The 25,057-nt window shown below is 37.1% G+C and overlaps 2 protein-coding genes across 3 annotated transcripts in view; both read left to right on the top strand.

Annotated features, from left to right (window-relative positions):
* Positions 1-2,879: 2,879 nt before the first annotated feature.
* TMEM244 (transmembrane protein 244) lies at positions 2,880-17,761 on the top strand. 2 transcript variants are annotated; one of them, XM_042016594.1, is made up of 6 exons: positions 2,880-3,047; positions 5,196-5,281; positions 5,830-5,903; positions 8,850-8,975; positions 10,425-10,469; positions 11,340-17,761. In XM_042016594.1, the coding sequence occupies exons 1-6, from the start codon at positions 3,015-3,017 to the stop codon at positions 11,432-11,434; spliced, it is 459 nt and encodes a 152-aa protein (XP_041872528.1). In that variant the 5' UTR covers positions 2,880-3,014; the 3' UTR covers positions 11,435-17,761. The 2 variants fall into 2 exon arrangements, with proteins under 2 accessions (XP_041872528.1, XP_041872527.1); XM_042016593.1 differs by having other exon boundaries at positions 5,169-5,281.
* Positions 17,762-21,336: 3,575 nt separating this feature from the next.
* Positions 21,337-25,057, top strand: part of ARHGAP18 (Rho GTPase activating protein 18) — a 95,654-nt gene continuing 91,933 nt past the window's right edge. The window contains exon 1 of the mRNA XM_042016578.1: positions 21,337-21,545. Coding sequence (XP_041872512.1) covers positions 21,502-21,545 — 44 coding nt within the window. The 5' untranslated portion in view covers positions 21,337-21,501. The remainder of the gene's footprint in view (positions 21,546-25,057) is intronic.

Below are 25,057 nucleotides of genomic sequence, written 5' to 3'. Positions count from 1 at the left end.
AGTTAAGCTGTCATACTGAGGCTGTACAATGCATATGTGACCAGTGCCAAATTGTAGGGGCTGTCCTTCATAGGACACAATTAAGCTACAGTCATGACACGTTCCAAGTCAAGAAATGTTAGTTCCCTTCACTGCATTGACAGATTCTGCCAGTCACTTCCAGCCACAAGAACAGCGGCCACCATTTATTTTTCCAAGCTCTTCTATCCTCACACACAATGTAAGTTCTTCCCTATCAGCAGATGGAGACAGAGTACACACGTTTTGATGTCATCATCCAGTAAACTAAAAATTTCTCACTACACAATCCAGTCAGCATCCATTTGGTTGAGCTCTGTGTGTTTTTAAAGATTTCAAGATAATAAATCTAAACTAAACTAATCTAAAACTTAGCTTTTGGTAATTTCTCTGATTTTAAAACTTTTTTCAGGTTTTGGAATTACCTAAGGAATGTGATTCATCATCTAGCTCTACTTTTTAAGGCACAGAGCTGTAGTGCAAACAATCAGCTTAACAGCAACACAAATTACCTATTCTTTTCCATGAGCCGTTCCTGTAATATGGCTGTATGATACAGTTCTTAAAATTGTTGTTAATTATTTTTGCAATACTACTTGACAGCATCACAAATTGTGGGTGTAAATGGTAACATTCTAAAAAAAGCCAAAACCCAGAAAAACAAGCCCTAAATAATAAGCTTTGGCAGCAAACTTAGCTGTAAGGTTTATAAAGTTTTCCTCACGTTTCACTATTACATTTGACTTTTTGTTCTGGCACAGGTAGCAGACAGGAACTAGGTACTGCCTTGCTACTATTAGGTGCCATTATCATATTCTTAAAAATAATTACTGCCCTATAGAAGTATCCTTAATTTTACTTTCAAAAGGTGTCCTCCATTCTGCAATTTTCTGCTGTTACGGTTCTTTGAATGTCTCTTAGATATTGTCCATTACATATCACTATGAAGAAAGTGTGTGTGTACAGCCAAATGTCAAATAACAGTTTTTATTAACTATTGTCAAGCATGTGAGGATCAGGTACTGATATCCTATCTAAGTAACTGTTTTCCATGTGCTTCCATAAAGCAAACTAGCACAAACTCCACGGGTTCAAAAGCAATGGAGCATTATTTTTCCTCACAGTCCTAAGAAAATTCTGAAGTGTAATGATTTAAAGAAAAAAAAAGTGTATATTAAAAGGTAGGGCTTGTTGAAACCAGAGTAGATAATTTATTTTAACTTCTATTAAAACTTGTCTTTTGTCTCTCTCTGCTGAATAGGAGTTGTCATTTTTCCTACAACTGATCCAGTAAATTTTAAGAAAATAAAAAAGACAAAAAGTCATTTTTCCATTATCTTCACATGTAGCTAACAGCAACATCTTTATAGTTAACATTCACTACTGATTAATTTAGTCAGTAGTTTGGGTGACACACACTTTCTGCCACTTCCACGTTTGATTTGCTCCTGCTCACTGGATTACCAAAATTCAGATGTTTACAATCTTGAAGCAAGGGTGCGACAGCAATATTATCTGTTCTCTCAGAGTATTTAAAGTTTTCAACTGTGCAATAGGAATGGGAAGAACCTCTTAGTATCCCCAACAAATCCATGCCTACAGCTTCCATTACATTTCAGTCAAACTTGTTGACCTTGTTTTGGTCATCAGTCTTTGGTTAAATTGACCCTTTGTGAAGAAGTCAGTGAATGTAAACACTTGTTATGTTTAATAGTCATCTTAGATGAATGCAATCCACTACTTCTTCAATTATCTTGCTAGTTATATCTACCGAAAAAGTTTCTGCAGATGAATTTTAGGTCATGGCTGTTTTAATCTGATTCTTTGGGGTAGATAGTGTGCTCTTTAAATGAATCCTTTTGCTCCTTTTCAAATATTTTTTTAATTATTAAAGTAAATATTTCTTCATTTATTTGCTACTTGTGACTATTGCAACTGTTTAAGCAATGTAGTTTGGGGGGATTTTATTTTGTTTTAGTATATTCCTTTGTCATCCCTTCAGCTCTCAAAATAGGACTTTACTGATGTACAGATTTTCATGCTAGTATTTTTGCACAGGAAGGAATTTCACACAATACTACCAGTAATTTCCCTGACAGTATTCACAATCTGGAGCTATCAAATCTATGAGTGAAAGCTCTTGTATGCTGAGTGCAGACTGCATTTTAGACTGGATAACATTCATTTAGTATGACTAAAAAGGCATAAAAAACCCTAATGAAATTTGCACATATTATGTTAGTGTCAGCAGAAAAAAAAAGTTCATTCTTGGTTCAGTTTCAGAAGCATCTTCTTTTTCCAAATAACACAGCAGACTGAATCATAATGTGCCTGTAAAAAGTCAAAACTGAATCCATTAAGGAATTGCTCAGTAGAAGTTGGATGTGCTCTAAAAACCACTAAATTTCATTCTACTGAAGGAACAAAATAGAGTTCAGGGAAAGAAGAGTCATAACATAAATCTGGAATTTCTTAACTGAATTATACCTAATTTAATGTGATTTATACTTAATGTAATAACGTGATAGTCAGAAGAAAAATGTTAGCAAAAACCATGAAGAATGTACCACTCCACATCTATAGTCAATAGAATTAATGCTAAAAAATGTGAAAGACAATTAAAAGTAGGAAGTTACAATAACCCAAAGGAAATGTGATCACATGAATGCTGAAAAAAAAGTAATTGAAAGGTAGAAAAGAATAATAATGTTATGTCTAAGTAGCCAAGTTATATTATAGATGTGTTTTGGCTGACTGTAGCTACAAAAGTACAAACATTGCATGAGCAAGCAGGATTTTCTCTTTGCTCTTCAGCGGCTTACATTTAGCTCACAGATGTCTTCTGTCTCAAGTCAGTTTAATCCAATCAACTCACCTCACCCTGTCCTATACTTACCCATAAGAATGTTTTTTGGGGTGAAAACCAGCTGCTTCTTCCTGCTAATGTTGGCATACGAAATATAGCAACAGCACTTTCTTTCACTCGTCATGTGTCCATGGCTCTCAAGGTCAAAACTGCTGAAACCAAGGTAAAAGGAATTGAGTTTATTTAGTGTTGTATTTGTCACCAGATAGTATTAGAGAATTAGACAACTGTTGTAGGGCTGAAATGAGCTGTTGCTTTCATTCTTACAGACCGTTCTTCAATGTTCTCTTCCTAAAAAAACCCAAATTAAAAGGATATTTTATCCTATAGTGTTGGTAGCAAGTACTGCAAAGTACGTCTTATAAAAGGGATATGAAAATATGTGATGTTGTTCCACTTATGAGATATAATTCTTGGAAGTGTCTAATAAAATTTTACATTTGATGTCACCAGTGATTTCCTAAGATTCTTCCTTTAAGTTGTTTTGACATATAATGAATAATCCTGTAGCTTTTAACTTGTGGGGTTTTTCGCTTTGAAATATCAGAAGATCTAGAAAGGGAAAAATAGATTGAAAATAAAAAGTATTCTCAGATTAAAAAAATGTATGTTTAAATTTCTGTGGCAAGGTCAAATAAAAAAAAATGGGGTAGAATGTGATACAACTGGAAACTTTTCAGTGTTTTTATTTTCATGTAGCATGAATATCCTTAGGCTACTCAAGTGAGTAAAGCATACTATACCTAATACCTCACTACATCCCTAAGACAGGGGCTAAGAATATTCTGGGTACAGAGAGAAAAATACTGTGCCTTTGATGCCAGTGAAAGTTTGTCACTGACTTCAAGGCTAGGAATTTGCCTACTGTAATTACAGGTCAATAGGTCATCATCTCAGAGCCATCCTTCAGCTCTGTGATTTTCCCTTCAGTCCTGGCTCACCACTTTTATTACTGTACCAATCTCCATCTAGGGCAGATAAGGCTTCACAGAGACAGTTGCAAGAGGAGGGGCAATGGATAAAGGAGGAATTACAGGAAAAGTGCAACTGCTCAGAGCAATGAAACGAGAAAGATTCAAACCAAAAATGTGCCAAACATTAAACTTCCAATGCTTGAAGTTATGTTCAGGGGAGTAAGAGGTAGCATGGCTGCCAAACTTACACATGACATTGTAGTTAATTACCATTACCACAGTGATTGTGCACACTGTGGAAAGGAAGGGATCAAATGGGTTATTTGGGCAATTTTCATTTCGAATAAGAATACAGACAGTACGAAGCAGCTGTATTTAGCCCACAAACCAGTGTGGCTGAAGAGATTAATAGTTCTCAGGTTTTGCTTGGCTTTGTTTTGATGTAAGGGAAAAAGAAAAGAGTAAGACTGTCCTAGACTTTTTCTTTTTGAAAAATATCCATTTTGTACAGGCATTATGAGTTTTTCTCCTGTTGCATTAGAGCTCTTTAAAGCTCTTTACTCTCTTCTCTTGTGGGAGATAGATGCACTATTTAATATTTATCACTTTACAACATTTAGCAATATAAAAATAAGTGGTTTGCTAAATTTGCAGTGTTTCCACTTCTGTCAATGTTGGATGCTTCTGCAAGTACATTACCTACCACACAACCACTAAAAGAACTAAGGCCAGAAGTGAATGTTAGAGTTGAGGTTTCATCCTTAGAGGCACCTGCTTAGTAGGATCTCTTATTTCCAAAGGGAGTTTGTTCTATTGGGTAATTACCTTTACAGTTCAAGATGTCCTTCCTGCAGCTTTCGAATTTGTCTAGCTAGAACTTGTAGCTGTTTACTTCTTGAGTCTTTTCTGATAGATTAAAGAGCCCTTAAGTACCTGGTATTTTCTTCCTGTGAAGGTACTTATCTATCATAATCAAATCATCCCTTGGAGCTAAACAGATTGACCTCTTTAGGGCTGTAGTCCTATTGAATGAAGAAAAACCCCAAACATTTCTAGCTATCAGCTCCCTTTTGAGTTTCTTTGCACCTTCTTAATTTCTTAATAACTATCAAGAAATGTCCTTCGCATTTTAGGAACACTTGTAAATTATATATATAGTAGGCATACAATAATATATGATAAAAACAAAGGCATACATGGTAGCCACACATTAGGAGCTGAAATGTACCAGAGAGCTTTTAGCACATTTATGTAATCAGCAACAGCAAAAATTCTGCCTAAATATTTTATTTTACAAACTTTTTTCACATTATGATTGATAGAAATCTAGAATTGTTTTCTGACAATGCCTGATGTTGACATGGCTTTAGGTTTTACTGTCTTATGCCCTTTTTCAGGTTGTTCTGGTGAACCTGTTGATATGCATAGTAGTTTTCTACACTGTATACTATGTGGTCCTATCTGTGTGCTTTGCAGTATTCAGGTAAGATTTCCCTGTCTTTAGTCTAATATGCTGGCATACTGCAACTGGATATCACGGGTAGAGATATGCTTGTTTAAAGGAAGCATCCAGACTGATGACATCCTGGCCCAGTTATTCTGTGAATATATCTTTGAAATTCAGTTAAATTGTTGTACCTGAACTGTCTTTCAAATGCACAAATTGGCAAATGGAGGCTCAAAACTAATATAAAACGTTGGTTCTAATATTCTTCCTTGCAGTTGCATAATGTAAATTAATGAACGTAAGAGAAAAGATGACATGAAAAAAAGGAAAATGAAGATTTTATATACAATGAAAAAGACAAATTATATCCCCTTAGGAAGGTATTGATTAGCATGCACAGCACCAAACATCTTAAATAAAAGTGAGCAAGAGCAAAAGTGCAACTCAGAATGGGACTTAGAGAGCTTGCAAAAACCCAGAGTATTCAATTTGAAATCCTATTTAAAAGCACCCGTAATATGTCATATAATCACTAAGACATCACTAAAATTTTCTGGTTAAATTTATTCTTTTTTTTTCCACAGGATTAAAATGTTGGATGGTTTGGCACCTTTTGATTTTAAGACAAATCCTTCATGGATTAATCCATATTATTTAGGTAACTGAAGTTTGTTTCTCTTTTTTTCCCCTCAGTCAATAAAATATATTGTATGTGGATGTAAACTTGTCTTCCAACGGACAGTATTTTAAAGCTGTTTTCATAATACCAATGATTTCTGTATTTTAACTACACTGCAATTAAATGTTTATGCATCTTGCCAGCACTTCTCATTTCTGTATTGCTACTTAACATTCAAGTGATTTTTAGGCTTTTTGTTGAGTTCTTCTTCTGATCTTGCATCATCAGAAGAAAATGTTCTGCTTTGCCAGGAAGTTTCATTTTCATTGCAGAACAATTACCTATTCTACATCAAGTTCCTCCACAAAGTTGTTTAATTTAATTTTCATACTGCAGCAAATTTCTTATGAATCACTGGATCCAGATCTGAGAAACAGGTCACATTCAAATAATGGCAATTTTGCTTTGGTAATGCTTGAATACAGTGGGCATTAAAATATCAAGATTTGATTGTAGCTCAATCCCTAAATGTATCTTTATGTATCCTAATACAAATTTCTGCAATTCTGTCTGAATCTCTCAACATATATTCTTTTTATCTAAACTGTCATTCCTAAAAAGTTACATGCATACATAAAATTTTACCAGATTTGTAATCTATTTTACAAAGGCAAACCTCATAATCTGTCAATAAAATACGCAAAGCCGAAAAGTAAATTGGTTACTTTGTAGGTTAAAAAGAGTAATAAAAACGCATGGATGTTTGTGCAGTGTCAATACTGATTCCAGATGAAGAAAGAACATTTATGTTATCGCAGTGGAAAAGAAAATTAAAGTATATTCCATTAGAATTACTTTTCAGGGTCCAAATGTAATTACTACATGTCAATATGATTTTTTCCCCAGAAAATTTTATCAGTTAGTTTGATGCAACATGTTTATATGCCAAACACAGCAGCTATATCATACTATGTCATAGCATTCCATCCTCCTTTCTGTCTGTCCATGAAAACAACATGGAAACACAAAGAGCAGCTGTTTAAAATCTAAGGGCATAGAATCACAATATAGATGTCTGAATGATGTTGCAAATGAGAGTTAGTTTACTCAAGAATTTCACTCATTCCTGTTAAAACAGAATTCTGTCTTAAGATAACCTCAAAATAAAGATGGAAATCAGCTCAGAGGTGAGGTATTCTTTCTGGACCGGTTTTTAAAAAAGTTTCCAGAGCATTTGACTAATTAAACACACTTTCTAAATAACAAAATTAGTGGCATAATTTAAAGGGATTCTATATTCATGAAATATAATAAAAAATACTATAATGCATTGTGAAACAGTAATTGTTATTTCCCACTTTCCTAACCACATGAGGTTTTTCCAGTTATATTTTTCTTATTTTTCTTACAATTGTTTAAAATACTCATTGAAAGATCCATCATACCGTAGGGAGTAATAGACCCTCTAAATAAAAGAATAAAATTGAAGGGCACAAAATGCTGCCAAAGTAAATTTCACTCTTTATATTGAGTGAAAAAAAAGAAATATGGTCTCTCTACTGTCAGCTACAGCAATCATAGAGATTATGTTATTGCAACAGTAGGAAAAATAAATAATTCCAATAAAAATGTTACTTTTATATGCCCGTGTACTTAAAAAGAAGAACAAATTGCGTTTAGATGGACAATTAACTGAATTACAAACTCAGGTTTATGGCCTGTTGTATGTGAATTCAGGACTAAAGCTAGAAGAGACATCACATATTTTCCATTCAAGCCCCTGCTATCCCATATAGCCACACAGCTATCAGCACCAAGAAAAGCCAGGCTCCTGCTTGTAGGGATGCTTTGCCTCTGCTCACCTTGTAGGCTCTCTGCTCTATCTCCCCTTCTATGTCTTGTCTTTAAATTGTTCTGAGATGGATACATATAGAGAGAGAGAGAGAGATAGATGTAGATATTTTGGTATATTTGTATATACCATATAAATATATGATACAATGAAGGGAGGAAGCTATGAAGTTTCTTACCAACCATAACCCCTTAACCAGACAATTTTGTTTTGTTTGAGAAAAAAATTACTTATGTCGGTATCAAACAAATCTATTTGGCACCATATGCAAAGATTGTGGATGGTCCCTAAGGAAAATGTTCAATAAATTTCTCCTCTAGGTAATATAAATCAGTCATAGTCCTATCACTGGTCACAATCCTGTTATTACATGTTTTTACGTAAAATATGTAACATTTTAAAGTCTACAGGCAAACCAGGATACAGCCCATGCAGATGTCTGTGGCAAACTTAAAAATCATCTTTGTAATGAAAACATAAGCATAATATTTCATAGAATCATAGAATCACAGAACCATCCAGGTTGGAAAAGACCTTTAAGGTCAAGTCCAACCATCAACAAGGCACCACCACCATGCTCACGTTCACCATTAAACCATGTCCTCAAGTATCATATCCACACTCTTTTTTAGACACTTCCAGAGATGGAGACTCCACCACTCCCATGGGCAGTTCCAAAATTTTACAACCCTTTCTGTGAAAAAAAAATTTCCTAATATCCTATCTAAACCTCCCCCGGTACAACTTATGGCCATTTCCACTCCTCCTATCACTTGTTACTCAGGAGAAGAAGCTGACGCCCACCTGGCTACAGCCTCCTTTCAGGTAGCTGTAGAGAGCAATAAGGTCCCCTTGAGCCTCCTCTTCTCCAGGCTTCTCGACACCCCCAGCTCCCTCAGCTGCTCCTCAAAGGACTTGTATTCCAGACCCTTCCACAGCTCTGTTGCCCTGCTCTGGACATGCTCCAGCACCTCAACGTCTGTCTTGTAGTGAGGGGCCAAAAACTGAACTCAGTGATCTTGTAAGAAAATCTGCTATCTCAGATATTTTAACTTCTTATTGCTATAATTTTGAATATGAGAAGAGCTTTCTCAAAATCATATTTGGTGAAAATATCCTATTTTCATTTACAGTTCTTGTGATATCCTTGGAAATAACTTTCTTCCTTTGTGGTCTGCTGTTTGCTCTGGTTGTGGAAGAATGGGTTTGGGATTATGCTGTAACGGTTACTATTATTCATATCATTGTAACTTCAGTTGGTAAGTAGGTTTACTGCTAAATATTTGCATAGTATCACAAGTTGAAGGACAAATTCACTATGATTCATCTAACATATTACTGGACTAACTTAATTTTCCCTAAAGCTAAATAAATATATATCTCTATTTTCCATCCATTTGACTCATGCCTCTATTTAAATCCTCCCATTTAAAACTTAATTCTGGATTTGTTGCAGAATTTTAAACCATTATATTCTTATTAAAAAACCAGAGGTTTAATTCATATTCTAATACTTCATTACAAACAGATCCAGCCTAGATACAATTTCTGCATCTGGGAGGTGTGTTTTTTTCAAATCAAGACATTAACAGTTGTTCATGTCTGGACCCTTTAAGAAATAGTAATTAACACTTTAGCTCAAGTTCAGAGTAAAAAGGGGTTTTGCTTCAGTAAAGTCATTGCAAAGGTTTTAAGTTAGACCATTTGAACTAAATCTCAATGAGGAAAATGAAGCATTCTACCATGAAACTCCTTTGTCCCCCACAAAACTCTTCCCCTTAAAGTAAAGAAAAGGAAAATAATTAGCTGCTGTAAATGAGACTCATCATCTCTTTTTGCCAGCACCTAGTAATCTGCTCCCTCTTCTCATGCTGTTCAGCAGAATGTTTCTATGGCTAATTAGGAAATATATTTTAACTCCATCCTTGATAGAGCCCATCTGAGGATTCTTTCCTCTTAAAACATTGAGCTTAATATGTTTATTCTAGAATTCAGAAAAACAAAAATAGTTTTGACAAATTAGGACTCCCTCCCTACTGTATAGTAATTAATCTTCCATTTTCCATTGCATTGTCCATTTGTCTTTTGGCACTTTATACAGATGGGAGATTCCCTGGTTCCCTGACGAATTAAACCAAAGACCCACAGAGATTTTATCTTTAAAAATTATACATAATTTCTCATTTACTGAATTTGATTTTCTGGAATTTAAACTACTGTTATTCCTCATTAATAATTTTTGTATTTAAATCAAGGAATTTAAAAAAACTACAAAAAACCCCTGTTTGTACATCAGGGGTTATCTTCTGTCATTATATTGAATGATGCATCTTGATGTCCAAACAACCCCAGATTTATCATTGCTTTTTTCAGATGGCCAACCAAACCTCTGCTGGCTCACATTGAGCTGTCAGCACATGCAGTGTGCCTCCCAGTCCCCTTTACTACCTCTGTCAGCTTTCCTTGGGGGAGGCAATACGGTGTCATAGAATGGCCCTGCAGTTATCACACAACGGGGACATGGGTCAGCTTGGGTGTAGCCAGGGCAGGTGCTGGTCAGGACCTAAAGCATTTGCCATTTCAATATATGTAAAATATATAATCTATGAAACATAACTAAGCAGACCTTTGATAACATAGTGCACTGCTTACATGTCCCCATTCTTACTGTTTTAAAATTTACATTTCTACTTTTCTTCTTCTTGCAGTTATGTCTGAGTTCCCCCTGATGTTACACTGGTGGCTGGCATTAGGTATAACTACATTCTTCAAAGTTTAAGTTGCCAAAATGTAGAAAATCAGTACTCATAGTATGAATTGTTTCTATTAAATATCTGTTCCCTCATTAATTTGAGAATTGTCAGCATTTAAAGAAAAAATATAGGCTTTTCATTCATACTTCTTTTAAGGACACAGGTAAATAATGGTGGACTAGGATTTCCCTAACCTGTAAAAAATCCTCTTTTTTAAGGCCAGAATGTGCTCAGTTTACATTAGTCTTGCAAACAAACAGTGGACACATGACTTAAAATAAGTCACGATAAAGTCCTGACTAATCAAACTATCTCAATTCAGGCATCAAAAGGACAGCTGTCCAAACTAGTCTTTCTTTATACCCTTTATAATCAATGGAAAAAAGCAGGTACCTTCAGAGGCAAGTTTTATAAACATTATGTACTGTACTGGTACTTATGATAGATGAGATAAATTTTAGTTTCCTCAAAGTGAATGGCAAACCTACATTTCTGAATGCTTAATTTTCTGTAAAATTAGCAGCATAGATTTTTACATGAAAAGTAGATTATCTTGAACAAAAGTAGTTAAGGGAAAAGCACTGGCTTCTGTTCTTCTTTCTTATATGATGGATAACAAGGATCAACAACAGCAATAAATTCCTAAATGATGGAGAGAGACAAATAAATTCCCTGTCCTACAACTGGTTTTGCATTAGCAGCTGCTGGGACTGATATCTTTGTGAATAGTTAAAGCCTTGGGCAAAATGTTTAAGTAGGAAGGCCATTTTTAAAAAAAAAATTAAGATAGAATGCTGGTTTAAAGTTTTATCATAAAGTTTGTATTCCACTATAAAAATTCATACAAATGAGCCATATCTTGTCTTTCAGGATGTGGAGTCATTTCAATGATTTGTGGAGGACAGATTTTGGCATACTGCTTGTTCAAAGACAACTTCATTTACCCCATTCTAGATGATTTTTGAAAAAGAATATTAGAACTTGCCTTTATATGTATATGAATTCTATTGTTTCATTAATCAATGTAATTAAAATGAGTTGAAGTTAGCAACTATCTAATTTTAAGGTTAATAATTAGCTTACCAGACTTCTGGTATCTTATGTTTTTTGGCAATGTCATCACTTTCAGCTTTTGCATGTACGTTTTTCATTAATCAAGTAATTAGATACACTGTCTCTTTTTAAAAAACCAATAAGCCATAAGGCGGATTAGAGCAATGATGCAACACTCCTGCAAAGTTGTACAAGGAGAAGGAAAACATTTGTTTGAATGTAATGCTTTCAGGGTTCCTGTTACCTGTTGTATTTTATGAAATACTGACTCTAATTTAGGCTGCTGTCTGACCTCTCACAAGCACTGCAAAACTTTAAAGTCACCTTATCTGGCATAAATCAGTGTAGGTTTAAAGCAGCCTTTACTGACAAACTCCTGTCAAAGCAGAATTGTTGAACAGCACATACCACTGCACCTCATTCCATCTTAAAGCCCTCACTTAGAAGCTGCGCAAGACAACAGCAGGCAGACATACAATCCCTAGTGCTGGGCTGACCCTCTTGCTTCCAAGGATGCTACAGCCAAATGTTTTCTACAAAAGCTTCAGGCTACTCTCAATTTCGCTAACGACCCATTCATGGTCTGGCTGTGCTGAAAGGAGGAAAGGAAAATGCTACTGACAGACACTTTTCTAGATATCGTTCTTTCTTCCCCAGATACCAGTGGCCAAAGTGGGGGTTTATGGGTAGTGGTAATTAAAAACAACAAACCAATCATAGTAGTGGCTTCAATTTCTTTTTTATATCTTCAATCATAACAAAGTTGTAACAGGAAAATTGTGAGAAGGCAACTTAGCCTTAAATATGAAACCCAGTGACTGGATTTCAACTGCTGTTTGCTTGGGAGAGATAGACTAATTTGCTGTTTGCATAGGAGTGCTAAATGTTGCATTTGCCTTAATCTCACTCAACAGATAATGCCTCTGAAGAACCAGTCCCCTGTTGATCAAATCAAACATCTTAAAATGTATTGCAAGTTCTAAAATTTTCAATTACGTGTCAGTACTGAAAGTACATGTACAGTGAGAAGCACCTCTGAGGAGACTCCCAAAAGAAGGAGTTTGTTTCTCATTAAGCATAGATATGTAAGTCATTTTAGAGACAAACCAAATATGTAAATCCATAGCACTGAATAGATGTAGACTTTTAGAAGTTTTTCAGCATAATACACTGCATACTGAAGTCAGAAGGGGTGATTCTGAAAAGTGAATTAATTGACTTGCAAATCTTTAGAAACATTACTGTGCAGATAACTGATACCATAGTTTGGAAAATGTTTGGACACTTCTTCTAGGTTTGTTTCATTTCAGAACTATAGAAATGGATGGGAAGGAAGTAAGGTCTAACGTAAATTTGTACCTCTGTTCTCTTCCTCACAGAGTTTGTGTGTGTAGGTAGTGTACCATGTGGCAGAACATGAATGGATTAGATAGAAAGTTAATCCACGCGGTGAACATGTTTCTATTTTTAACCTGACAGGATTTTCCTCTAGATGTGTCAGCCCAGCTGCAGCTTTTAGCCACCCAGTCTTAACATTTTAAACCTTTATTTTCTATTTAAAATCTTAAATCACCAGCAAGAAATACCTTCAGACTAATATGAAGAGTGTTTTAGTCCCAGTAATTCTTCAAAGCACATACAATTAAGCAGTAGTAGAAAACCAATCACAGCAAGACCTCTGTCAAGGATCAAAAGCATTAGTCCAGCTACTAAAGGGTCATTAGGTTTTTGCACTACTTTCAGATATGGAATTGTGAGACAATTTCAACATTATTTATTTCATTTTTTTCATCACTTTTATGTTGCATCCGATGGTAAATATTACACCTAATGTTAAAGTGTAGGCAAATTTCATATTGTGCAATAAATATTAATCATTTAAGCAACATGAGCCGTATCTGTGTGTGGCCATTACCTGGTTCGAAGCCTTCAGATATAATATCTGTGTGATTCCTAACTGAGGTACCAAAACAGTACTTTTGAATATGACAAACCTGGCTGTTTCTGGAACAAAACTTAAGTGTCCCACTTGAACAACTTGCATGTGACTAACTGATAACAGTCAAGACAGTCAAGGTGGGAAAGAAGAGCTGCTGGAGGAGACAGAGGACATTGTATATGCTTCCCAGCAGACCTGCTGAAGACAGCAAGAAAAGAGTGCTACAGAAAGTGGAAGGAAAACAGAGAAAACAACAACAGGGACATGTGTTTGGAAAAAAGGCACATGAAAGCAATAAATGAGAAGACAGAATAAGACAAGATCAGTGAAAAAGAAAAAAATCTGCAGACTGAACTTGTGGCACTGGAGTCTGATGACATGAGACGCGTATGCCACTTGTAAGCAGCAATCTGTTTCTCTGCTGATGTAAACATGATTCTAAAATGGGTGGTCTCCACGTCCATAGTTACAAGCATAACCTGTGATATTGTTCTTGTGGCTCCTGCTCCAGGATTTTCAGAATTCTTTGCTCCCTGACTCAGCCAGTCACATGAATATTGTCTAATTTAGTTGTTGTGGGTTTAGTGTTATTTAACCCCTTGTGATACAGCCTAGCAGTCACAAGTTTGCACATACCCAGGTATTAGTGGGGGTGTAATCAATCTAGAAAACCTTACAAGCAGATGGGGACTTCATCCACTTCCAGGCAGAGTTTTCAGGGAAGAGGATTAGAAGTTGCAAACAGAAATCAATGGAACAGTACACAAATAGCATATCTTAATAATACCATACTTAGAGTCATTTTAAGATTTCTTTTCAGAGGCAAGAAACTCCTTTTCATCATGTCCAACCACCTACTGAGACAGATTATAGTTCTTCTTGGTTCAGCCCTCTCTCTAAAGGGCTCTGAATTCATCCTTGTTCCAAATGGTGAAGTGTCTTTCTTGTAACAAAGAATGTGAGTGAAACGGGGTGGGGGGGGGGGAAGGAGGGGAGCTGAGACTCTGAGCATGTATCCCTGGGCTAATGCCTTGGAAAGTAGCTAATGCCAAAAAAAAATACCAAAAAACCAAACAAACCTTGCTCTGGGAGCAACAAACTAACGTAAAAACAGCCAAATATCAAACTAAGGAGTACAGGAAACATTATGGTTTTTAGTTGGCATTTTTGCAAGAATATAGGTTAAATACTTATAATTTCCTAATGGAGCAAAGAGTTGGTTATTGCAAACTAAGCCTGTCCTTTTTCCAGCTCTGTAAATTGCTTGATCAACATTTCCATCTCTTTTGTATTCAAACTTTAAAAAGCAAGCAAAATAAAACCCTACAGTACTCATTATTTCTGTATTCCTAAAAATACCAACAACTGGGGCACCAATAAATACAAGAAACACAGTATGAATAATACTGGATTACCAGCAATGTAGATGATTCACCTGCAGTTTTCTACCTTGGATATTCATGCACGGGATTCCTGTGGCCCAGTCTTTTGCCCAAGTGAGCTTCGTTAAACTGAGAAAAGATGTGAAAGCCTTATATATTCTTTATTTCATTATCTGGTATGTGTGTTGACACACCATAAAGTTAGATCATTGCTAATCTCCACAGGTATTTAAAGACTTATTTAAATATTTTTTATCTTCCAAATGTGACGTACTTGGAATATTTATTTCTTGGCTTAAGATTCTGTGTAATGATCCATCTGCTCAGTAATGTCTAATACTTTAATCTCTCTTTTTTTTTGTGAGCTAATCATGGCCCCAGACAGCATGCACTCTCTCATTAGATGTCAGAGAGGATAAAGGTCTTAGGAATGGTTATAAAATTTGGTGGTGTAATTAATACGTTTATTATTGGCTTTAAAAGTTTTAGTGTGAGGCTATGTCCCAACCTCTTTTCTGCTCAAGGAGATTGATATTGATCCCTTTACAGTCGCTCTTCAGATGCACCAGGATAATTATTCCTGTTTTGTAGGGCAAGCATGCTCCATGATGGACTTAGGTCCTACCCATCCATTCTCCAATTCAGGGAACAAAAGGAATACCTTGCAGTCCTCTTCCAGTTTGTACACTCAAGTTTCCTCTGCCAACAAGGGTGAAAGAAGAGAAAGATATGTGCCTAGGTGTTGCCCTGACATGAAGCATGGCATGGGCTTGGACTGGGGATTTGGGAAGCAACACTATGACACCAAATTCCAAATTGAAAACCTGAGGAAAGGCCTTGGTCCCAATCTTTTCAGGTGGCCAACCCCTAGAAAACAGTTGCACTCAGATGAAAGGATGAATGGTTGAAACTGGAGCCTGTAAGGAAGCTGCAAATTATGTTACATCCTTGCTGTTGTCCTAAAACAAAGACAGTTGCAGCCATTTTTGTTCCTTACATTTTAGTGAAAATAAATCCTAATAGGAGATTATTTACTGTGCACTTGCAAAAAGATCTGTAAACAAAGGGCTGACTCCTGCCTCCAAAGCAAAGATCCTGTTATCTCTGTTGGAACAATACCCTATAAAAGGACCATTTATATGTATCTAGAAGCTCTCTCAGACATATGTTGTCACCAGATTTTCAACATCCAAAGGAGAAATGTTTAAAAAACCCCATGGGTTGTGGAAAAATGTTCAAATACATTAAGAATTACCAATTTCCTAGCAGTCTTCAGAAACTTCTCAATTCAAATTACCTCTAGATCAATAGCTCTTAAAATTTACTGAAAAAAGTGCTTTGATAAACTTTGTAAACCTTCTTGGGATTCCACACAAAGAAGTAACATGAAAATTGACAGAAAAGATCAATGTGTTTGATACCCCATATGGTATGAACTGAAAGAATTTGTAGATATTAGCCAAATTACACAAGCAAATTCAACAGCAAATTATATTTACATTACTTCAAATTTAGTATTTAAAAATAATCTGAATTTGAAGGGATTGTTTTAACACAACTTCTCTGGAAAATTATAGCAAATCCTACAGAAGTTGGAGTATTCCTTTGTACACTCCCAGGAGAGAGAAAGGCAGGCAGTGAGTGGCAAAGGCAGAGGGAAGAAGGTGTTTCAAGAATGTAGCAGCTTCAATACTCATGAAGAATGAAAGAGAACTTAAAGGAGATGAACCAATTTACCTACCTTGGAGCAATTTTCCATTCTACTGGGAGATGTGCTGGTAGCTAGTCCTGGGAAAACTTTTCAGTAAATCAATGATACACAAAAATTCATTTTAAGACACCCAAAACCATCAGTGAACACAGCTGATTGAGTTTTCCTTGAAAAAGAAAAAAGGTGAAGGTTGTCAATGTTGGTTCATTTCAGTCCCATTAGATCTCAGTTGTTCAGGACAGACTCACAAGGGTACCAGCAATGACAGTGCAGACATTCAGATCTAAAGCGGTGGACTCCCTAGATCCCCTGAATTCATCAGTCAATTATGTGGTATGCTATGTTTTACAGAAGTTTTTTAAGCATTTGACCCTTGCTTTAGAAATAAGTTTTATTTCCTGATCATTTGCCATTGAAACATTTATAGAGAAATGAAAATTTTAATTGAAAAGAAACTACTGTTTTTCCATTGTCAGGAAATGAAACGACATCAGGTCTTCAAGTTTAGAGCAAGTAAAGTCAGTTTTGAATAAAAATAAAGTTGTATTGAACTGAAATTTTCTCACAAAAATCTGCTTAGACCAGAAGGTAATTTTATTTAAAAAAAATTTCCTCCAAATGATAATGTTTCAGACTTTATTTGTTGTATGTATTTTTAGAATGTGTTATGTATCACTAGATAACATTTGCAGACTGTTCCAGTTGCCGAGGTAACTATGTTATTTTAATGATCAGCAGAGAGGATCATTATGTAAAACATTATGTTAATTTCAAACACAGAAAATTGATGTCTTGCTGTTACCTTGAAGCTGCACCTTTTTTTTTCCCTCAAAGTGCCTTTTTCCATGAAAATTAATGGTACAGCTAAGTGCTTGAGCGTCCTTTTCAGAGTGATTCAGGTTGGCTTTGAAGGCAAATAAGGCAAAAAATTACACCTGACAACTAACTAATGGCAGATGAAGAAATTCAAACCACCACATTGCTTTACAGGAAGATTATAGGAAAAATTTTTCCATATATTCTTAATAAACATGGACAGTGTGTAGGAATTTTAGGAAAGCACATGTATAATTTAATTTTTAACTTTGAAATATATTATTGTTAAGGAAAGTAAATTATAAAGTATTAAAGTTCTGTTTATGATGAAGTGTGTGTACTGTCCATGATACAGACCATGTGATGAAGATATTAAAAACCTGACGTTGAATTTTTGCTGCTTTTATTAGATTATGCATCTATTAGATTACTAGATTATAGCAACAGTACAAATGCCATGCATTTATGATTCTATTGCAATCACAAATGCCCTTTCTGGGCCTGCAGTGAGAACCTTGCTGATGTTAGTAGCTCACAGTGCAATTCTGTTCTCAAATCTGCTTTCTCCATAAAAAAATTTCTAAATTACCCAAACTATGTCTCACATAAATTATGGGGTTCATAATGACAGTTGCTGCTATAGGACATCAGCCTCACAACAGCAAATTGTCTCAGGCTACCAGGTGCAACTCAGTTTTGTCACCAGAATCTTCTTTCACCTCTTCTCTGAAGTTCTGTCTGCAGATTGTGTTAAATTGTGAGCATTTCATTCTCCAGGTGGAGCTGGATGCTTTTATGTATCAGAATATGGTATGCTCAAGACATCTGAGAGCTCCTATATTCTCCTGACACTTCAATATAATCACCTGATCCATTTTAGAGTCAGTGAACTCTTTTTTACAATACTCAAAGTGCATTTTGATGGAGTATATTTTTACGGACTGTACCTCTTCATTCCATGGAGCTTACTCGAATCCTTTCCCAAGGATTTCCTCTGCAGGCAAAGCTCTGACTTCAAAAGCTGGTAGCTCTTTTTCAGATTCTTTACCTATAATTACACCTTATAGACTGCTCTTCTGTTTCACCCTCACCCTCTGTTTCACCCTGACATGCTCGTCTGGCACGCTGAGGTTTGCCAATTTATACACATCCCAATGAGGATTGCAAGTGGAAAATGTAACAATGGGAAAAAATACCTCCAGAATTGTATTACATCAGCTAGATACTGTAAAAAGAACATAGGATGATCAGCTGGGAATACAACACCTATTAGCTAATAGGATTAGGAATTTATTTCCCCCTTCCAACAGTTTATGCCTCACTTGGCCACTATGGGCGACCAAATACTTTATCTGAAAAGCTTTGCTTTCATCCATAGCATGGTGAAAATAGTGGGCTAAATTTTCAATCCTTCGAATTATTTAAAATTTTCTGATGGATAGCTTTCTGCTAGAAAATGCTGATTACTCAAAATCTAAAAGTTCTTTTTGTAGAAATCTTTTGACAGAATATAATCAAAATACGTGTTACCCTCTTGAGTACTGAAATACACCCAAACATGATGCAAAAAAATTTGTTTTTTGTCAAACATTGTAATAAAGTGAAGCAATACTGAAACAAAAGTCCTGAAGTGTATGTTTTATTTCAAACATTTCGGAAAGTCTTTTTAGAGATTTTAAACCAGAATTTTCAAAATTATTTTTCATGGAAAGTTTAAATTCTTGCAGGGGAAAAAAAGAAAAAAAATGAACATCTGAGGTGAATTTTTGGTCTAGCAAGGTGATTTAAATATTTTAGGGAACAAACAGTTTGAATTTTAATAGCATTTTAAAGCTACATCAGATTGTTGGTCTTTCTGAAAGAAAAAAATATTATACAGATAAATACAAGCATGGAATTAGCAAGTAAGTATTACTTAAGGAACACAACTGAGAGATAACCAATTTTAAGAAGAAATATGAAAGGGAGATCATAAGTACAAAAAAAATAAGCCAACTGTGCTAAAGCTGCTAGAGATGAAACACTATGTCTGCTCCACTCTGCTGTAAATTGTGTAGAGAGCAGCCCAGAGGATGAGAACAAGTTAGCAAGTGAAGGGCAAATATTTTGGAGCTCTCATTGACATGAGCTGAGAAATACAGGAAGTACAGAAAGAATTTGTGGAGAGTAAAAGAATGGCATTGATGAAACAACAAACTTGAGGATGTAGGATATAAAAAATACATACAATGAGACAAAAATATCCAAGTTGCAGTATTTACTCACTACCAAACCTCCCCCCAACCTATTTTAACTATCTGCATAATTTTCTGTGTATTTACAGAACCTGTATTCTGTCTGATTCATCAAACTCCCCAAAACTAAACACACTTTTCTCATAAATCTGATACTGTCAAGAATGTGCAGACAGAAGGGATTAGAGACAACAGGAAACAACAGAGTTAAAATTTGTACTCTTTATGTGGATTTCCAAGAATTCTTTCTAGAAAAACCGAATTAAAATTTACTGTAGCCAGCTTACTTCAAGAGATGTGTATATGTATATATGCATATATAGTGAATATGTGTGTATATATGCATATGAATATATATATGAATCAATAACACCTTACAGGTACAAACTTCTAATTCATAGCAAAAATTTAAATTGTATCTTTGTGGCACTAAACTTACCTAAACTATCCACAGATGCCAAATACTTCCTGGTGGGCTGGAAACATTTCATGTACTGTGGCTTATCTTTGTTTATAGTTTCAGTAGTCAGAATGTTATCTGCATAGTGAAATCCTTCATTAGAGGGGTTAAGTAATTTAATCAAGAATTCTGAGTCAGAAAAAATGAAACACAGTTTTGTGCTCAAGCTTTCTCCATACAAGGTAATGTGTGCGTTACGAACGTCTTTGAATTACACTTAACACATACAACTTTTTCAAGAGTCTTGTCTTGTTCGGTGCCCATGGCGGATGCACAAGAAGGGGAGAATAAGGCTGAAGGGACACTCTTAATCTGGAGGGCACCAGAAACAAAGTAATTAACATTCATAGATTTGAAAACGTGGTTCTACTGCTCTGATTTCACTTCTGCTGTGATTTTCTAGGTTGCTCTTCACAGCAATAAAGACCCCAGAATTTTCTCCATAACCCCAATCAAACGATGTAGAAATTATATATGGTTTATATGAGGACGTCATCCACTGTAGAGATGAAATTTCAAGAGATCCAACATCCAGGAGTGGTTTATAGAGGTAATTTCAGTGTTTCAGTATCCTTACGGTAACATCAATGGTGTTTTATTGCTCCCAGCCTGAATTTGTCTGCCTTCTGCTTCAGTCCTTCTGGATCTTATGTCTGGTAGATTAAAGAACTATGACAAATGCTCCTGCGTAAACGCTAACACGCCATAATCAAACCACCTCTCCTTCTCCGTTCTCTGCCGAGCTGAACGAAGCGCAGACATCGCTTTCGTATGGCGAGGCAAGGTGCCCAGGCCAACAATCACCCCCCTTGCCCCTCGTTGAACTCTTCCCCACAGAGCAGCATTTGAGAGAGGCACCGTGCGGGTCTCAGCCGTGCCATACGCTGGGACGGGACCGGCTTCCCCCTCCCGTCGGGCACCCACGCCGCACCTCCCCGCCCGTGTTCCCGCATGCTCCCCTTCCCTCTGCCCCTGGCCCGACCCCAGCCCCGTCACGGTGTCCCCGCCGCCGGCGGGCGCTGAGCGGAGCGGGCGGGGGCCGCCCCGACGGCGGGGACTCCCCGCGCTCCCCCACTCGCGAAGATGCGCCGGGGCCGCGGCTCCGCCGCCCCTCAGCGCCCCGGGCCCGCCGCCCGACCCCGCACCGCGGGCGCTGCCCTCCCGGAGGCGGCCGGAGGAGGGGGCGAGGTCGGGCGGTCCCGCGGGGGGGCCCCGGCCCCGCCTCTGCCCGGGCGGGGCGGGCAGCGGCCGAGTGTCCGCGGCGGCGGCGGGGCGGGCAGGGAACGGGCGAGGGGAGAAGCCGCTGCCACCGAGGGGCCGAAAGCGGGGAAGTACCAGCGAGGAGCCGCTGGCGGAGGAGCCCCACGATAGCGGCTCCCTCCTCACCCCGTGTCCCTCCCGGCCCCGAGGCAGCGGCGGGGAAGGCGACCCGGGAAGATGGTGACCGTGGTGACGAAGCTGGTGCACTACCTGCACCTGAGGTAAGGGCGGGCGAGCGCGGCCGCCGCGCTGCTCCTCCCGCCGGGCGCGACGCCCAGGAAGGGAACCGCGGCGCGGTGCGGGAGCGAGTGGCAGCGGCGGGGCTGTCACCGCGGGTGGGAGCGTGTTCTGCCCCGGCCGGGCGCTCCCCCCGCGCTCCGCTCCGCTCCCCGCCGCCTCGGGCTCTTTCCAGCCGCTCCCCGAAGTGCGTCTTGCGGTACCACAGGACAGCGAGGCGCGATTGTGGAAAACGCCCGTTATTAGTCTAAAGTCTGAAAAGTTGCTGTCCCTACAGTATTTTGTAGCGTAATTATAGTAGCGTGGGTTAGACAAATTGCATAGTTAGTCTTTTTTGTTTTACGGCTTCTGTCAGGGTACATTACTAAGCCGTTTTTCCCAGTATCATCTATTCTAATTAGAACTTAGCCGGTAAATACAAGTATTTTTGCACTGAGTGGAGAGAAAGCAAAAATGTGCGCACTCCCGGTGATGTTCCACTGTGTTTTGATGAATCACTGTTTTTCCCCTGTATTTGAACACTTGATGTACATCAAAATAATTGATTGAAAACTCAAATAACATGTATCAAGAGTAGTAAACAGAAATTTAATTTCTGAACGTAATGATATTTTAGTGTAGCCTTTTCACATAAGGCTGCTCTGAGACTTGATTTCATTACCTAATTTTTTTCAAGAAAGCCATAGGAATGAGTGGAAAAAAGGGCAATCAATTATTCTGTAGCTTTTTATTGGTATGATTTAAGACTTGATTCCTAGAATACCTGCAGTCTGTAGATATTTTTTAAACAATTATTAAAATAATAATACTTTGACATGAATTGCATGAGAAAAGTATGTAATATCACCAGTTTTAACTGGGCTTTTTCTCTGATGTAACAGCTATAACTGTGACCAAAATCACAGCTCTAATTTTATAAATTTTTGTGGTTTTATACTGTGTTACTTTGCTGGGCAAATAGAGAAGGAAGTCAAGAAGGAAAAACCCCTGCCAATTCCTTACTCCTGCCTCTCTTCTGTTGTTCTCCTCTAACAGTGGTTATTTGCTTAAAGGAATATTCCTGCTGGTTTTGAACCAGAGCTTCATGGCTCTCTTTGCTTTATAAACATCAGACTAAAAAATAAATGTCAGCCTCAAAGACTTTATAGTATAAAGGGAATTAGGAAACAGCAATTAATGCAGACAGCTGAATGAATGCAGCAAAGAAAAAAAGTTATGTTCTTTATCCAGTAGCATCCTGATCACTGTCAAGTGTTTTGTAGGTATCATGAGAAAAGATGTAAAAAGGCTAACAAGTTCAATAAACTTTAAGGATGTACTTCTCATGCTGGATGAGGGATTGAGAAACAGTGAACAGCATCTGAAAGTTTGATAAATGCCTGGTCAGTGCCCTGGCTGAAGGCAGAATTTGAGTAGTTTATTACTGGGTGGAAGAAGTCAATAAAATTAGGGAAGATGTTAAGAAGTCAATCAATATGCTTTTATAGGAGAAGTAGAGCTGTTGGAGATATGGCTGAAAAGGGATGCAGTAAATGCAACATTTGACAAACTGAAGGTTATTAGTCCTGAAGAACCTGAGTAATGATAAATTTCCATTATTCAATGCTAAACAAGAGAATAGCTACTTCACTGAGTATTGCTGGAATGGTAAATAGTGGCAGTATCTAACAGGACATAAATGAGCAAAAGATGTTCCCCAGAACCAGTACCCATCAGCAAGACAGGGAAAATTTACATGCTTGGTCATCTTTAGTGAGTCTGTAGGCTTAAAATGTGGATGGATTTTAGCAAGATCACATAATATTGTTTTTCCATTCATATCACAAAATCGTGATAGATAAGGAATGGATGTTTCAGTCAATATCAGTCAGACATTAACAACTACTATTAGGCATTACCAGCTGCTTATTATTTGCCTCCTTTAGTAAGTGACCAGCAAAATAAAAATTAGTCCAGAAAACAATAATGTAGAAACAAGTGCATACATATGAAATTGTCTGACATATTCTTGAAATACTATAATTTCTGGTTAAACCATTTAGTAGGCTTCTGGGTAGCCACGCCATAATGGTTTTTTTACTATTCATGAGAATGGAAGTAGCTAAAAACCAGTTAACAGCAAGGAAGCCAAAAAATTAGCTGTCAGTCTGAGTTAAGAATAGTTAGGTAGCTGGTGGGATGGGAAAAATGCTTCTCATCAGCGTTATGCCTTTTTCTCACCCTATGCAGAAATGCTAAGGGTAAGTTGTAACTCCTGTATTCTGTGTAAATTCTAAACCTTTGGGTCCCAGTCCGTGAATTTAATTTTAAGGTTCTGCCACCGTTAAGTGAATAAATACTATGCTAATATATATTAGAAAAAATATATTTAAACATTAAAATATGTACTTAATAAATTTCTAAGAATACAGTTTGTGACAAGATTAGACTATGACAGTAAAACAGTACACTGGGCAGCCCAAACAATTACTATAATCAGATCCTTAGAGAATAGTAACTATGCCCTTAATTCAGTACTTACTGAAAAGTGGATAATTAATTCAAATCACTTTAGGACTTGCACAGTTAGCAGAAATATGGACATCATAGGAACCTGTCTTTGAATTTGACACCTTACAAAACACAGGATCCTGAAGCTACAGGAACAATATTAAAACCTTGGGCACTATACAACTATTCTAAGAAGTCTCCTTTCTGAAAATCAGAAGTAAATACACTGAAATGCAATGCTCATAACGCTACAAGAAATAATGTAGCAGTACTTGGTCTCTTATACTTACCTCAACTAATTAACCCTCATAGAGCATGGTTATGTACCATTTAAACCCCATTCAGCTGAGTCATAAACTTCTGATTAGTTTCAGTCAGACAAAAGCGGGCCCACTGAATGGGAATGGATCAGCCAAGAAACTAATCATAAAAATACCAAATTAGGTTCTCAGCAAGGCGAGATGCTTTCATATAAATATACTTTATGTAATTATCTCTACATAAGTAAAGATTGTGCACCAAGTGAGAGCAGAGCAGTGCACAAAAAAATGAGCAGTGATTCTTGAGAACAACAGACAAAGGAGATGGCAGCAGATAGAGCAGTTCCCAATGACAACACCAGGCAACACAAGCAAACTGAAGACAAAGATGCAGACTTATGAATGTAAGACATTCATGAGGAGAGTGAATATTCGATGCTACCAAGGAGATTTCCACAGTAAATTGTATTGCAGAAATTCAAACTGAAGCATGGCTGGTGTAGTTCTTCATTTTAGGAAGTGCAAATGCTTAAGCTACACATGTGGAAAAGCATAGTCCCAGGCTTGAAATGCTATTTTGGAAGTTCAAATGTTTTTATCAATTAATTATTAGTTTTCACAACCTACCTCTCAAAGCGATCACATGAAATGCAATTTTAGTTGAAGCAGCAACTAATAAGACTATTTTGGAGCTGTCATGAGATTCCTGCTTTTTCATATGAAATTTTTATATCTTTAAAAATTGT

The sequence above is a fragment of the Corvus kubaryi genome, unplaced genomic scaffold, assembly GCF_017639235.1.
Source record: "Corvus kubaryi isolate FWS band 111438036 unplaced genomic scaffold, C.kubaryi_AGA036_p1.0 split3-73, whole genome shotgun sequence".
Classification (NCBI taxonomy): domain Eukaryota; kingdom Metazoa; phylum Chordata; class Aves; order Passeriformes; family Corvidae; genus Corvus; species Corvus kubaryi.
Note: the sequence above shows the minus strand (reverse complement) of the source record. Positions and strands in the feature narration are given on the sequence as shown.

Excerpts from the sequence above, each read along its gene's own strand:
- TMEM244 (XM_042016593.1), top strand. The coding sequence starts at position 3,015 with ATGGCTCTCAAGGTCAAAACTGCTGAAACCAAG. Across the intron at positions 5,904-8,849 it reads GATTAATCCATATTATTTAG|TTCTTGTGATATCCTTGGAA; the intron begins GTAACTGAAGTT and ends TTTCATTTACAG. Across the intron at positions 10,470-11,339 it reads ACACTGGTGGCTGGCATTAG|GATGTGGAGTCATTTCAATG; the intron begins GTATAACTACAT and ends CTTGTCTTTCAG.